The sequence below is a fragment of the Stegostoma tigrinum genome, chromosome 24, assembly GCF_030684315.1.
Source record: "Stegostoma tigrinum isolate sSteTig4 chromosome 24, sSteTig4.hap1, whole genome shotgun sequence".
Classification (NCBI taxonomy): Eukaryota; Metazoa; Chordata; class Chondrichthyes; order Orectolobiformes; family Stegostomatidae; genus Stegostoma; species Stegostoma tigrinum.
In genome coordinates, this window is record NC_081377.1 from 43,030,602 (window position 1) to 43,046,764 (window position 16,163).

A 16,163-nucleotide genomic window follows, 5' to 3' on the forward strand; every position below is an offset into this window, starting at 1 on the left:
CCACCGACCTTAGTGTCGTCTGCGAATTTACTAACCCATCCTTCTACGCCCTCACCCAGGTCATTTATAAAAATGACAAACAGCAGTGGACCCAACACCGACCCTTGCGGTACACAACTAGTAACTGGTCTCCAGGATGAACATTTCCCATCAACTACCACCCTCTGTCTTCTTTCAGCAAGCCAATTTCCGATCCAAACTGCTATATCTCCCACAATTCCATTCCTCCGCATTTTGTACAATAGCCTACTGTGGGGAACCTTATCGAACGCCTTGCTGAAATCCGTATACACCACATCAACCGGTTTACTCTCATCTACCTGTTTGGTCACCTTCTCAAAGAACTCAATAAGGTTTGTGAGGCACGACCTTCCCTTCACAAAACCGTGCTGACTATCCCTAATCAATTTATTCTTTTTTAGATGATTATAAATCCTATCCCTTATAACCTTTTCCAACACTTTACCAACAACTGAGGTAAGGTTCACTGGTCTATAATTACCAGGGTTGTCTCTACTCCCCTTCTTGAACAGGGGAACCACATTTGCTATCCTCCAGTCATCTGGCACAATTCCTGTAGACAATGACTTCCTGCTCTGAATTCCTATATTAGTACATTCCAGGTCCCCAGGCCTGTAAATCTATATGCACTTTTTTTCTAGCAGTGGGCCAGTGCTGACAGTGCCTAATTGTGCTTCTCTTTTAAAATTTGTTCATAGCCGGGCCAGCATTTATTGCCTCTCTCCAATTGTCTGGAGGACAGCAAAGGGTTGATCTGTTGGCCTGGAGTCACATGTAGACTAGTCCAACTAAGGACACATTTTCTAAGCCTCTTGTGGTACAATGGTAGCGTTCTTAGCTTTGAACTAGAAGGCCTTGGTTCAAGTCTCACCTACTCCCGAGGCATGTCGCAACATCTCTGAACAGGTTGCTAAAGCAAGAACAGACCGCCTTCCTTAATATAGCAGCTTTTTTTAAAAATTGCATTCAAATTCCACCATCTGCCAAGGTGGGATTTGAATCCACTTCCTCAGAACATGAGCCTGGAGTTCTGGGTTAGTCCTCCAGTGACACTGGGGCATTTTCACTCCACCACTTACTCCCCAAGTGGCTGATGGTCCCCTCTCCCTTTCTCTTCCCCTTCCTGAAAACCACCATTAAGCCACAATTACTGGGAGCAGCGGAGCACCAAGTACGGAACTCAGTTGGGTCGAAGTTCAAGCCACAAGCCAGGGAGCCAACACAAAAATCTAGACTGACATTCCAGTGCAGCACTGAGTGCGTGCTGTGGTGTCTCATCTTTCAGATGCTCCAGTTGTTCTTAGGCAGATGTGACCAATTCCATGCTGCCATTTTGATATCTCCAGCATCTTGGCCAGTCATTAAATCACATGACTCGACCAACTGGCATTTGTGGGAATCTTTTGTGCACAAATGAGCTGCCATGTTTCCTACATTTTATACCAACTACACTTTGAAAGTACTTCAATAATTTTAGAGAACTTTGGGATGTCTTGAGGTTGTGAAATACAAGTCTGTTCTTTATTCTTCATTAACCAATCAGGGGAGTGTGGTTCTGGGAGATGGAGAGGCAAACTATCATATCACATCTGCACTTTAAACAGGCTTGCAAATACCAGAATGTAACAACTACAATGTGACTAATCTTTATGCCATGGACAGAGACAAATTAAACCTTCATGCAGCCTCAGGTTTGCTGCCTTTCACATTTCAAAGTGGTTTTAACAGGACATTTGTTCAAAAAAAAAGTTCGGTATTATTTTACATGCACTGATGGTTACAGGAGGAAAGTTCAGGACTTATGCTGAGCCTCAAGAAACATTATATTGCAGACATTGTATCTGGCAGGTAATCTTATACAGAAACAGGCCAGGTCAAACCGAAGGCTACTGTTAACACTCCAACCGTTTACATGTTGATTCAGCATGAGTTACAAAGAGGATTCTTAAGGAGCTTGAGAGGGTAAATGTTGAGAGCTTGTTTCCCTCATGGGAGTGTCTCGGACCGAAGAACGTAGTCTCAAGGAAAAAAGGGGTGCCAATTTAAGACTGAGATGAGAAGGAATTGAGGTTGAGCATCTTTGGACCTCCTTGTAACAGAGAGCTGTGGGGGTAGAATCCCTGGGTAAGGCTGAGATAGATGGTGAAGGGGCAGGAAAGTGGGCGTGAGGAATGCTGGATCAGCCATGATCCTACTGAATGGCAGAGTAGGCTCAAGGGGCCATGTGGCCTACTTTTCATGCTATTCCTTATTGTTTTAGTTTCAGGAGCAAAAAAAACTGTGTTTTAAAACACATTTACATGCCAACGATCTGCACGACGGCTTGCTGAAAGGGTCTTTCGATGGCAGCTTTCGAGGGTTACATGGTTTCAGTATTATTTCCAGCAGCCAATTCCCCAAGTGAAACCCATTTAGAAGGGAACATTTATATTCCCATTTCTGTTTCTACTCCAACCCCAACCACTTCCTTAAAAAAAATCTGATTCAAGCAAAAAAAAACTTATTTTTCTAAAATAACTGCCCCACTTATTTATATTTGCACAATGCTTGAGTATACTCGTCTTTTAACAGCCCAAGCTCTCACATGGCAGCACCCACGAATACCCACCTAAGATGTTTGCAGGACTTTTAACGATGTTTGTGTTAAGCTTGGAAAGGGTAATGGGCAGTCTGCTGCGGGGTTCTGGAGACCACGGTCAGGTTGCTTCTTCACTTCGAATGATGAAGAATGTCTGAAACTGCCTGACTGATGCTAAAATAGTCTTTGAAGGTACTTCAGTTTTAATTTTAGTCTAAAAGTTGGTATGGGACAACCGGCATGTTTCTGTTCAAACTCCTGCCTGTGACTCGAGGTTTAAAAAAAAAATTGAAGTGTACTGGAGGACTACATCAAATAATCTAGACCAGAGTCAGAGCATTTCCAAGAGAACATTGCTTGAGTCAAGGTTACTTTGCTGATGTCAACAGGCAGCAGTTCTGATAGCATTAGCCTGCACTAAGCCTACCAAGCCACAAATCAAAGTGCATCGAGCTCTCTCAGCCTATCCAAACCATCTTCAATATTGGCTCACATCATTATTGTTTTCTTATTTGCATCAAGTTACCACAAAGTCCACCCTCACACTTAGCTAAGCAAGCACCAGTCTTAAAGCAAAGACTTCCATTGGCATAGCATCTTTTACAACCACAGCAAGCTCCCTCGCACAAAACGTGAGACAACAGTGTGATTTTTCAGAAGTCAGTCGAGCAATTAAATACTGACCAAGGTTAACTCTTGGCTTGCCTTTGCCACAGAATCTTTTAGATTCATGCAAGATGCAGACAGGGACTCAGTTTAGCACGTCACCCGAAAGCTGGAGAGTGCTGCACCCTGTCAGTGTGGCACACCGAGTGCCCACTTTGAGTTTGGCTCAAACTCTGAAGCGCAGTATACTTCAGCCTCAAGAGACAAAAAAAAATGCAGCTGCTGGAATCCAAGGTAGAGAAACAGGAGGCTGGAAGAACACAGCAGGCTAGGCAGCATCTGGAGGAAACGAGAAGTCAATATTTCGGGTATTACCCTTTTCAGGGCAGCAGTGCTAAAGAAGGGTAATAACAGAAATGTCAACTTCTCCTTTCCTCCAGATGCTGCTTGGCCTGCTGTGTTCATCTAGCCTCTGGATCGTATTTTAGCCACTGACTTGAGGGGTAAGAGACACTCACTAAGCCATGGCACCAATAGCACATATCATCATAGAACATAGAACATTACAGCACAGTACAGGCCCTTCAGCCCTCGATGTTGTGCCGACCTGTCATACCGATCTCAAGCCCATCTAACCTACACTATTCCACATACGTCCATATGCTTTTCCAATGATGACTTAAATGTACCTCAAGTTGGCAAATCTACTACCGTTGCAGGCAAAGCATTCCATTCCCTTACTAATCTGAGTAGAGAAACCACCTCTAACATCTGTCCTATATCTTTCCCCCCTCAATTTAAAGCTATGCCCCTTCGTGCTCGCCGTCACCATCTCGGGAAAAAGGCTCTCCATATCCACCCTATTTAAGCCTCTGATTATTTTATGTTTCAATTAAATCACCTCTCAACCTTCTTCTCGCTAATGAAAACAGCCTCAAGTCCCTCAGCCTTTCCTCATAAGACCTTCCCTCCATACCAGGCAACATCCTAGTAAATCTCCTCTGCATCCTTTCCAAAGTCTCCACATCCTAACATGTCTATGTTATTATATTATCCCAAGTTATTAAGAACGTGAATAACTGAGGCCCTAACATAGGTCCTTGTGAAACCACAATTCGTTCCAAATTAAAACCAAAACAGGACTTTGGTGCAGCTAGTGGGCTTTTAGCATGGAAATTGCTCATTATGATTCTACAAAAAACAGTTATTAAAATTTTTTAGTGGTCTCAACATGGGAATAGGCAGGTTAAAGAGAAGAGTGGTCCCTTTTTATTTAAAGCAAAGCCTCTTTTTGAAAGGTTTGCTTGGAACACTTGAGAATTGTCGCTTGGAGAAAAAAAAACATCAAGACACATTTAATGTGGTCTTTTAACCCAAAAAAAGGTTGCTCTAATATTCTTCAGGTCTCCAACGTTTGACATTTGCGATGAAGTCTTTTGTTCTTATCTCTTGAGCAATCTTTCAAAATAGTAAAGTAAGCAAACTTCAGTACAATCTGCTCCCAGCTGCACATTTATAAGCAGGTCAGGCCATATATAATTGCTGCAAAGACATTAGGAACTGCTGATGCCAGAGAATCTGAGATACGGTGTGAAGCTGGATGAACACAGCAGGCCAAGCAGCAGCATAGGAGCAGGAAAGTTGATGTTTTGGGTCGAGACCCTTCTTCAGAAAAAACAATGCTGCTTGGCCTGCTGTGTTCAGCCAGCTTCGTACCGTGACATCTCATATATAATTGCTGTCTTACTTTTGAAAGCACAGCCAAGCAACAAAAACCATTTCTGCCACCAGTAAGGTAATTTGTTCATTTATTGTAGTTACACAGCTGGCTTGGAAACATGTCCAGATAGATCCTCATCAATGTGGGGCTGTGTAACATTTAAACATCTGAAGTTGTTTTCCTTAATTTAAAAAGGATGCATGCAAAACACTGCTCCTGACTTAGTAACCACTCTTCCCACATTTTCAACTTTCCTTCTGAAGCTTGAAGTACCATACAATGTGGTCCCAGTGTTTGATTGCTGGTTTGTATTGGTCGCAACTGGTTTTAAGTGGAAATCGGAAGAGCACCTCAAGAATTTTTAAACCAACTTAGACTCTCAATTCTCTGACTAGGACGACAATACTGTTAATCCTGATCAACAGTAACCAGCAACATAAACAAACATTCAGCTAAACAATTTCCCAAGGCCTTGAACAAACACAAAATCACAGAGTTACAGGAGAAAAATCAAGGCACACAATCAAAAACTCATTCAAAAGGTGTGAATTTGAAAAAAGAAACCTATCATTTTGAAACACTAGGTGATAGAGATGACAAATTCGATACATTTATCACAACTGGAAGCTGGGTGTTACTGAACAATGAAGCACATGTTCCACGTGTCGTTACATCTTGCAATTATGGACTTAGCATTAAAATTCTCCCTAACCCAGTCACAGGAATAGAAAATGGAGAAACATTCAAATCAACACCCCCAAGGAACAAAAATTTATAGTTTGTCAAGAAAGGCTTAAGAGTGGGAATGAGATTAGTTTGCAGATTTCAAGAAATGGTTTAATAATTCCTCAGACTCTATTGACCCAGAACTGAACATATCTAAAATCACTCCGGTTCCTTATGGTGGTTAAAAATTTACTCTCCCTCTCCTCCCACTATTTTAAAAAAACTTGCTTTGCTAACCTCCAAAGTTGGAGTTGGAATATAACTGCAAGACAATAAGTTGCTGAGTTGACAAATTCAACACAGGGCCTAAAGCTCAAAGTTCCACTTTTTAATACAAAAGTGAAGAGGATTTTTGTTCCAGAAACTACACCAGGCGTTTAAACTATTTTGCAGCTTCAAAACGACTACCACTACTTCTGGGAAGGGGTGGCTTTGGAATCTAAAAGAAAAACCAACTACAGTGGGTTCTTTTCAAATACAGACACCCAAGAAATGGTGGGTATGTTTAGATTTGAAATATTTATTTTTAACAAACAGAAGAACATCCAATAATGGGTCTGGCTTTTGATGGTAATCAAAATTATTTTTTTAAAAACTATTTTACTGAGCTTATTATGGCACATTATCATCTTGAATGCATTTAAACAACCAGTTTACAAAATAGGAAAACAGACAGTTGTCGGGGGAGGGGTGTTGATTTCTAAGACCACACAGTAATGATACTCCGTAACCTTCAGAGGCACTTCCAAACATCTCTCACTCAAACACACAGACACAAATCCAGTAAAACTCCTGTGTGAGCAAACTTAAAGACAGGATTGAGAGGGGAGAAGGGGTTAACGCATCCCAGTTGCACACCCTTGTATGATGCAGGAACTCACCATTAAACCCCAACAATGAAACAGTTCTTACAAAAAGGAAAACACGCATCATGTTTTAAAGGGACTGGATGACAAATTGACATGCAGATCATAAAAGAACTTGTTATCAAACAGAAAATATGGATGAAAATAGGCACAGCATTAAAAGCAGAGCACCAGCTACTGAAGTAAATCCACACATTATAAAAAGCCTGGGATTATCCCCTTGCTAAGTAAGCTGACAGCAGAAAGTGTCCACTTTTAGTTCTTTAAGCAAAATCAAGCTGATGAGGCATTCACACAAAGCTCAGTCTCCAGTTGACCTGATATAGTCTCCTCTTACAAGATCCAACAAAAGAGAAATGACAGCAATCCTCAGACCTTTTGGACTGGCAGGAGGTGGCTACGGCGACTGAAACAATTGTGTTTGAGACAGAGACCAGTACAGAAACAGAAGTAGACGATGAAAAAAAAATAAAAACTCAGCTGTGTTATAAACAGAATACAATAGAGATACAGAAAAAGAGCATGTAGCCAATATCTAGGAGACAACATAACAGAAATATATAGATGATACGTAATGGTTATAGCCAGACAGATAATATATCTACAGCCAGTTTCTGCGAGATATTATAGACGATAAAGTTATAGGTAGCATACCACATTTATAGGCAAAGTGTATAATAGATAGACGGTATATATGTCACAGACAGTTGGTATACAAGAGGACGGTAGACAGTATGCAATACCTATAGACGGTATACTACAGAACAAGAAACAGACGGTATATCTCTCACACATAGGCCCACACAGTGTGGGCCAGGCCCTCTGTGATGAGGTGATTACCCCCTCTCTCCCTGTACCTTAGTGCGGACCCTCTTGCATTGCTGGCAGGTAGGACAGTCCGCGGCCACAGGCTCCAGGCGGCCCGATGAGACGGGGGCAGCGGCGGACACTCGCATCCCGCACGGAGCCGGAGGTGAAGCTGAGGGCTGGTGGCGTCGGGGGCTGGGGGGTTGAAGAGCCGGAGACCGGTGCCTGCTCCGACCACGGTTGGAGACGCGGAGAGTCCGCGAGAACCCCGCCCCCAGCCGCTTATATAGGCAGAGTCCCGCCCATCACCAGAAGCCCCGCCCCTATGCCTTGTATAGAGAGGCTCCGCCCATGGCTCTCAGCCCCACCCCTACCTGATGCCCCTGCTCATCCATCGACGCCCCGCCCCCAGCGTCTCATACAGACAGGGGCTCTGCCCCTATCACCAGCGACACGCCCCCACAGTTCGGCCGAGTGCAGCAAAGCCCACCCACATGTACTCTGGCCCCGCCCATTGAGCCTTATATAGAATGAGTCCCGCCCCCTTCTTTTACATAAATAGTGTCATTTACGCGTGAAAATGTTACACCTTTCCCCTCTCATCTCAAGCCTGGTAAGTTTGGACTCGCCTCCCCTGGGGGAAAAGCGGAACACCGTGAAAAATATAGAGTACAATCCCCGTCCTAGCACACTTTGCATCTATCCTCCTTTCCCCAAAGCCCTTTGCAGAAATTGTTGGTGGTGGGGGGGGTAAAAAAAGAAAATTTCCTCCGGAGAATGTATGCACGAAAAAGAAACCGAGTTTATGGAACTCCGGGTCACATTCAAACTTATAAAACCCTTGCGATGGAGAGTGTCCCAGCCCTTCCAGCTCCACATTGCTTCCTGAAGGACAGTTTCTCTTCCAGCTTCATGGGAGAAGTGCCTCAGCTGAAGCCATCCTGTTTTTAAGATGTTCAGACACTCAGTTCCCACAGCCCATTATAAAAAATATTCTTTGTGTCAGCTTCTGCCCGCAAACCTCCAACGTGCTACTGTGTACAGCCCTATCAACTTTAAATGCAACTCTATTTCAGCCCACAAACACATGTGAAGTGAAATCGGAAAAGCAAACTTTCGTTTCAATCCTAGCTACAATATTAGAACACAATGTGCTTTTATATCTAGAATTTAACGACGAAAAGGGGATTTTTAACATTTGTAAATTGAGGCCAAAAGGGGCGGAAAGCGTTAAACTTTGGTCCAAGTAACAGACCAGTTCCTGGAACTAATTTAATCAGGGCATTTCCATTTGCGCCGATGGGAGTTTGCGGCAGATTGAGCCAGAGTTACATTGAAGTAGCAACAAGCTAGATGTGGAATCAAGATATCAGATCAAAGGTACTTTGTATACAGCCGTGGCCAATGAGGATCCCCCAGACCAACCTGAGGTTTTCTATTGGTTGCATAACCAGCCAATAATGTCCCGCTAGCAACAACTAGTTCTTTAAATAGTGACGTGCCTGTAAACAGGAAAAGGAACTGTCCTTACAGCCATCCGCTTAAAGTTTTCTTGTTCCACACAGTCCTCACAGCCCAGAGTTACAAACATAGAAAACAGAAGCAGAAATAGGCCATTCAGCCCTTCAGTCCCCTGTTTCCACTTTCTCCCGATCTCTTTAAGCCCGAAGAAAACACAAAGTTTTGACCTCTGTGGCAGAGAATACTCCAGACCACGTGCGTGTGCTTGAGATATCCCAGCTTTTCCTGCACTGGGAGTGGGGGAGGAGCATACTGTTCATGCTTTTTTGTAAAATATGAAAAATAAACAATGGCCACCTGAAATGAGCTCCCCAGCAAAGCTTCAACCTTCCACAGAAAGGGCTCAATGGTAATATCGTGACTTCTGAGCTCAGAGGCTCAGGTTTAAGCTCCTCCTTCCAGAGGTGTATAATAGGATCTCCAAACAGGTTGTTTGGAAAATATCTCAAGCCTTTCAGCACAGGTCAAGGAGAGAAACCGGTAAGAGGCAAAAATATCACCCAACAGCCCCTTACAGTCAGAACCAGGGATACTTATAACTGGGAACATAGAAATAGCTGATCAAACAAGGACTGTGTTCACAAAGAAGGACACAAATAACCTACCAGCAGTAGTGGCGAGCGCAGGGTTTAAGTCATGGAAGGAAATCTGTATTGGTAGAGAAATGGTATTGGATAAATGGATGAGATTTAAGGCAGATAAATCTCTTGGGCCTGATAATCCACATCCCAGGGTACTTAAGGAAGTGGCCGTTGAACATAGAACATATAGACATAGAACATTACAGCACAGTACAGGCCCTTCGGCCCTCGATATTGTGCCGACCTGTCATACCGATCTCAAGCCCATCTAACCTACACTATTCCATGTACGTCTATATGCTTATCCAATGACGACTTAAATGTACCTAAAGTTGGCGAATCTACTAACGTTGCAGGCAAAGTGCTCCATTCCCTTACTACTCACCGAGCAAAGAAACTACCTCTGACATCTGTCCTATATCTTTCACCCCTCAATTTAAAGCTATGCCCCCTCGTACTCGCCGTCACCATCCTAGGAAAAAGGCTCTCCCTATCCACCCTATCTAACCCTCTGATTATTTTATATGTCTCAATTAAGTCACCTCTCAACCTTCTTCTCTCTAATGAAAACAGCCTCAAGTCCCTCAGCCTTTCCTTGTAAGACCTTCCCTCCATACCAGGCAACATCCTAGTACATCTCCTCTGCACCCTTTCCAAAGCTTCCACATCCTTCTTATAATGCGGTGACCAGAACTGTATACAATACTCCAAGTGGGGACGCACCAGAGTTTTGTACAGCTGCAGCATAACCTCTTGGTTCCGGAACTTGATCCCTCTATTAATAAAAGCTAAAACACTGTATGCCTTCTTAACAGCCCTGTCAACCTGGGTGGCAACTTTCAAGGATCTGTGTACGTGGACACCGAGATCTCTCTGCTCATCTACACTGCTAAGAATCTTACCATTAGCCCAGTACTTTGCCTTCCGATTACTCCTACCAAAGTGCATCACCTCACACTTGTCTGCATTAAACTCCATTTGCCACCTCTCAGCCCAACTCTGCAGATTATCTATGTCTCTCTGCAACCTACAGCATCCTTCGTCACTATCCACAACTCCACCGACCTTAGTGTCGTCTGCGAATTTACTAACCCATCCTTCTACACCCTCATCCAGGTCATTTATAAAAATGACAAACAGCAGTGGACTCAACACCGATCCTTGCGGTACACCACTAGTAACTGCTCTCCAGGATGAACATTTCCCATCAACTACCACCCTCTGTCTTCTTTCAGCAAGCCAATTTCAGATCCAAACTGCTATATCTCCCACAATTCCATTCCTCCGCATTTTGTACTATAGCCTATTGTGGGGAACCTTATCGAACGCCTTGCTGAAATCCATATACACCACATCAACCGGTTTACTCTCATCTACCTGTGGATCACTTTGCTGGTCATCTTCCAAAATTCTCTGGACTCTGGACCCGTTCCTACAGATTGGAGGGTAGCTAATGTAACCCTTCTATTTAAAGTGGAGGTAGAAAGAAAACTGGGCATTACAGACAATGAGTCCGAAACTGGTAGTGGGGTAAATGCTAAAGTCCATTATAAATTATTTAATAGCTGAGTATTTGGAAAACAGCGACAGGGTCAGATAGAGTCAGCATGAATTTACGAAATGGAAACCATGCTTGACAAATCTACTGGAATTTCCAGGGAATTAACTCAGGGTTGATGAGGGGCAGCAGGTGGATGTGGTTGATTTTGACATTCACAAGGCTTTTGACAAAGTCCCACAAGAGAGATTAATGTAAAATTAAAGTGCATGAGACTGGGGATAGTCTATTGAAACAGACAGAAAACTGGTTGGCAGACAGGAAACAGATTAGGAATAAATAAGTTTTTTTTTCTGAATGGCAGGCAGTGACTAGGTAATGGTACAAGGACCCCAGCTATTTACAATGCATGTTAATGATTTAGATGATGAAACTAAATGTATCTCAAAACCTGCAGATGACACAAAGCTGGGTGGTACAGTGAGCTGTGAGAAGGATTCAGAGATTGGCCCCACCCCCCACTTCCTGCTTCCCCATTCTTCTAAACTCCAATTGACTCAATATCTCCTCATACCTCAGTCCTCGTAGCCCAGGAATCAATTTGGTAAATCGTTACGAAAATCCCTCCAAAGCAAAAATATTTTTGAGATGTTACAGAGTGATTTGGATAGGTGGATGGCAGTAGAAATGGCAGAATGTATGTTGGCCTTTATTAATAAGAATTCGAGTACAGGAAGAAGGATGTATTACTGCAATTATACAGAGCATTGGTAAGGCCACACCTGGAATAGTGAGTGCAGTTTTGGACTCCTTACCTGAGGAAAGATAGCTTTGCTATAGAGGGAATGTAGCGAAAGTTTACCACATTGATATCTGGGATGGAAGGACTGATGCATGAGGAGAGACTAAATCGATTGGGATTGCATCCACTGGGTTACAAGAATGGGAAGGTGGGGGATCTCATAGAATCCCATAAACTTCTAACAGGTCTAAACAGGTGAGATGCAGGAAAGATGTTCCCAATGACCAGGGAATCCTGAACTGGAGTCTCAGTCTATGGATATGGGGTAGACCATTTAGAACTGAGATGAGGAGAAATTTAATCATCCAGAGGGTTGTGAGTCTGTGGAATCCTCTATTATGGAAAGCAGTAGAGGCCAAAAGATTGTATGATTTCAAAAAGTTATAGGTAAAGGGATCAAATGATATGGGAGAAATGTGGGAATGGGTTATCGATTTGGAAGATCAGCTGTGATCACAATGTTAGAGTAGGCTCAAAGGGCTGAATGGCTTATGCCTGATCCTATTTTCTATGTTTCAATCTGAACAGGTTGATTAAAACAAAAACAAAATAAATACCTGAATCACCTCCCAAAAATTCTCTTTAAAACATATCCTTTCAGTGGTTATCACATTACATTTTGTGGAGGCTTCCTGCATGCAAATTTGCTGCCATGTTTCCTGCATTCCAAATGTGACTACACTTCAAAAGGTGCTTCATTAGTTGTAAAGCATTTTGGAAAGTCGTCATTGTGAAAGGTGAAGTTAAAATGAAGTCTTCTTTACCATTATACAGTCATAGACTCACTGAGTTATACAGTACAGAAAGAGACTCTTCAGTCCAGCTTGTTTATGCTAACCAGAAACGACAAATAAATCTGGTCCCATTTGCCAGCATTTGACCCTTATCCCTCTAAACCCTTCCTATTCATGTACCCATCCAGATGCCTTTTAAATGTTGTAACTGTACCGGCCTCCACCACTACCTCTGGCAGCTCATTCCGTACACACAGCACCCTCTGCTGAAAAAGTTACCCCTCAGGTCTTTCTAAATCTTTCCCCTCTCAACCAATGCCCCTCTAGTTTTGGACTCCCCCACCCCAGGGAAAAGACCTTGGCTATTCGCCCTATCCATGCCCCTCAGGGTTTTACAAATCTCTACAAGGTCATCCCCCAGCTTCTAACATTCCAGGGAAAATAGCCCCAGCCTATTCAACCTCTCCCTATCGCTTAAACCCTCCAACCCTGGCAACATCCTTTGTTTTTATGCTTTTTTAAAGCCTGAAAAATTACATGGCTTCCCTTTAATTGATAATTATCTGAATTGCATTTGAAACCATTAGGCCATAATACATTGAAGAAAAAAACAGACCATTCAGCCCATCGACTCACCTTCGCCATTCAATCAGATCGCAGCGAAACTGTTAATCCTCAACTCTACCTTCCTGCCTTTTCTCCATAACCCTGGGAACCCTCACAGATTAAAACGAAAATCTCTCTCACCCTTTAATATACTTAATGGCTCATCTTCAAAAGCCCTCTCTAGTGAAGAATTCCACAGATTCACTCCCCTCAGAGAAGAAATTCCTCCCCATCTGCCTTAAGTGTGTGACTACTTATTCTGAGACAATAACCTCTGGTCCTAGGCTCTCCCACAAAGGGATGTACTTGTCTCCATCTAATCTGCTTGGTGCCCCAAGAATCCTGTATGTTTTAATAAGGCCACCTCTCAGTCCTTTATTTTCCAATGAGTACGGGTCCAAAGTATTCAGCCTCCCTCACAGAATAATCTCTCTGTACCTGGTTGTCCATATTTCTCTCTCAAAATCCAGCAGAGACATCAACTTAGAAGGCGTGATCAAGTCAAATTTAGTATTTCTCCTGCTTTGGACCTATGTTTGTTTTTGATTGAGCAGCTGTTGCCAGGAAAAAGTAGGGGCAACACAACGGCTGTGTTTAGCATTGCCACCTCAGCACAGAGGGACCTGAGCTTGATTTCACCCTCAGGCGACTGTCTGTGTACAGTTTGCACGTAAGCCCCATGTCTGTGTGGGTTTCCTCAGTGTGCTCCAGTTTCCTCCCACAGTCCAAAAATGTGCAACAGGTGTATTTGAAAACACAAGCTTTTGAAGTCTTGCTCTTTCTTCAGGTGGTAGAGAAAGAGGTGGCATGAGACATAGAATTCATAAGTAAAAGATCAAAGGGTTACACAAGTGATGAGGATGTACTAAGCAAACCTAAGACGTTGTTAACTCTATAGTCAGTTAAAAGTTTTTAATTGATTAAAATGGATATGTATATTCTCAAATTTTTTTCAAGTCACTGCCCTGAGAGAACTAAAAGGTTTTATCAGTGTAAAGAAGAGGTGACCTTTTAGGTCAGACAGTGCATGTTAGGTGCGAGACCTTGCTTAGAATCTATTTGTATTTTGGTTTGGAGTCAGAGTGGTTTTATTTCTAAAGCAGGAATTTATAAAATGCCATATTGACTGACTATTGATATATTGTGTGTTTTTTGAACAAAATTCACCCCATAGATTTACATCTATCTATGTACGTGTGTGAGTGTATGTTTATGTGTGCGGGGGGAAAGAGAGTGAGAGTGTATATGTCTGTGGTGGGGGTGTGGGTGGGTGAGGCGGTGGGGGAAGAGAGCGAGCGTGCGTGCTTGTGTGTGGACACAGAGAGAGAGAGAGGCCGTGCGAGACAGCAAGTGAGCGCCCGCACATATGGTGTGTGTGTGTGTGTGTGTGTGTGCGCGCACACATATGGTATGTATGTGTAAGGCTGTACGGTACGGTGGCGTCGCCTGTAGCACGGCATGAACCCAAGATCCTGGTTGAGGCCTTCCTCATGGGGACCAAACTTGGTTCTCAGCCTCTGCTCAGTGACCCTGCTTTGTTGTGTATCCTGAATTCCGCCTTGGAGAACATTTACCCGAAGATCCGAGGCCGAATGTCCTTGACTGCTGAAGCGTTCCACGACTGGGAGGACATCCCCGTTTGGCAACTGTTACACGGCATGTCTGATATGACCTCTCTCACTAACACCCGAATGAAGAGTGAGGCTCTGAAACCTTGTGTTTTCAAATGAGCCTGCTGGGCTGTAACCTGGTGTTATGTGATTTCTGATCTTTTCCACCCCAGTCCAACACCAGCACCGCCACATCAAAAACGTGCAAGTTGCATGGATTGGCCATGCTAAATTGCCGCGTAGCGTCCAGGTATGTGCAGGCTAGGTGGGTTAGCCATGGGAAATGTGAAGTTACAGAGAAAGGGTGGGGAGCTGGCTCTGGATGGCATGTTCTCTGGACGGTCAGTGCACACTCCATGGGCCGAATGGCCTCTATCTGCCCTGTAGGGATTTCATGAGTCTATGAAAATTACACCCTGCGCAGCTCCCTGTGGTATATGGTAGTTTAGCTCAGTCATTAGACTGTGAGTATCTTGATCACATCAACACCAACAGCATGGGGCCCAGCCCTGTTACTGTCTGGATAGGCCCAAAGTTTGGATCCCTCATCCCTCCATTGCTAAATGTTGACAGCACTTGACAACACATAGACGTTCACTAAGGATGTGTTTTTTCACAAAGCACAATACAGCTCAGAAACAGGCCCTTCGGCCCTCCAAGGCTGCAATGCCACATTTTGCCCTCTGTACTAAAACTGTCTTCTCTTACAGGATCTGTATCCCTCTGTTCCCTTCCTATTCATGTATTCACCCAGCTGCTTCTTAAACGCTGCTATTGTGTCTGCTTACGCCACCTTCTCCGGCCACGCGTTCCTGGCCCTCACCATTCTTTGTGGAGAAAAGCCTTCCTCACACATCTCTTTTAAACATCCTCCCCTAGCACCTTCAGCCTGCGTCCCCTAGTAATTGATCCTTCCTCCCTGGGAAAAAGCCTCTCACATGCTCTAGGCAAATAACTGATTCTATTCGGCAGGCCCGACAGAAAGGAAGAAAGTACACAGGATCAGACCCATCTGGAACAAGTAACCATTACTGACTTTCCTACAACTGTCCTGATGAGGAGGCGGCCATTCAGCCCATTGTATTGTGAAGTTGCATTGAAGAAACGATCCAACTGGCCTCTTTTCCCACAGTCCCGAAAGTAGACAATAATGTCCAATTCTACCCAAAAAGACACCTCTGATTCCAATTCCACAGCCCTTTCAGGACTCAGGCCAACTCATAACTCAGTGACTAAAAGAAAATCTCCTACATCAGCTACAGCTACTGGTATAAGTCTTTGGCCATTATAGAAGAGTATCAGCCAATATTTAGCAAATGGATGAAAACAGGAAACATTACAGTAGCAATATCCCTTACATATGAAATGATTAAAATATATATATTTTTAAAAAGTCTACACTTTAAGATACATGTTGTGTGAAAAGAGAGAGAGAGAGAGAGAGAGAGAGAGAGAGGGAGGAAAAAAAGCTCCATTGTTGAGTAGAT

General features: G+C 43.5%; 1 protein-coding gene across 3 annotated transcripts in view; it reads right to left on the minus strand.

The window, feature by feature from the left end:
- LOC125464981 (sestrin-1-like) overlaps window positions 1-16,163 on the minus strand; it is a 77,272-nt gene that overhangs the window by 22,891 nt on the left and 38,218 nt on the right. Inside the window, exon 1 of one of the 3 annotated variants that reach the window (XM_048557986.2) lies at window positions 7,375-7,564. The exons of the other annotated variants lie outside the window; for them this stretch is intronic. Within the exon in view, the coding sequence (XP_048413943.1) occupies window positions 7,375-7,473 (99 nt within the window). The 5' untranslated portion in view covers window positions 7,474-7,564. Of the gene's footprint in view, window positions 1-7,374; window positions 7,565-16,163 lie in introns of those variants that run through there. 3 annotated transcript variants of the gene reach the window in all.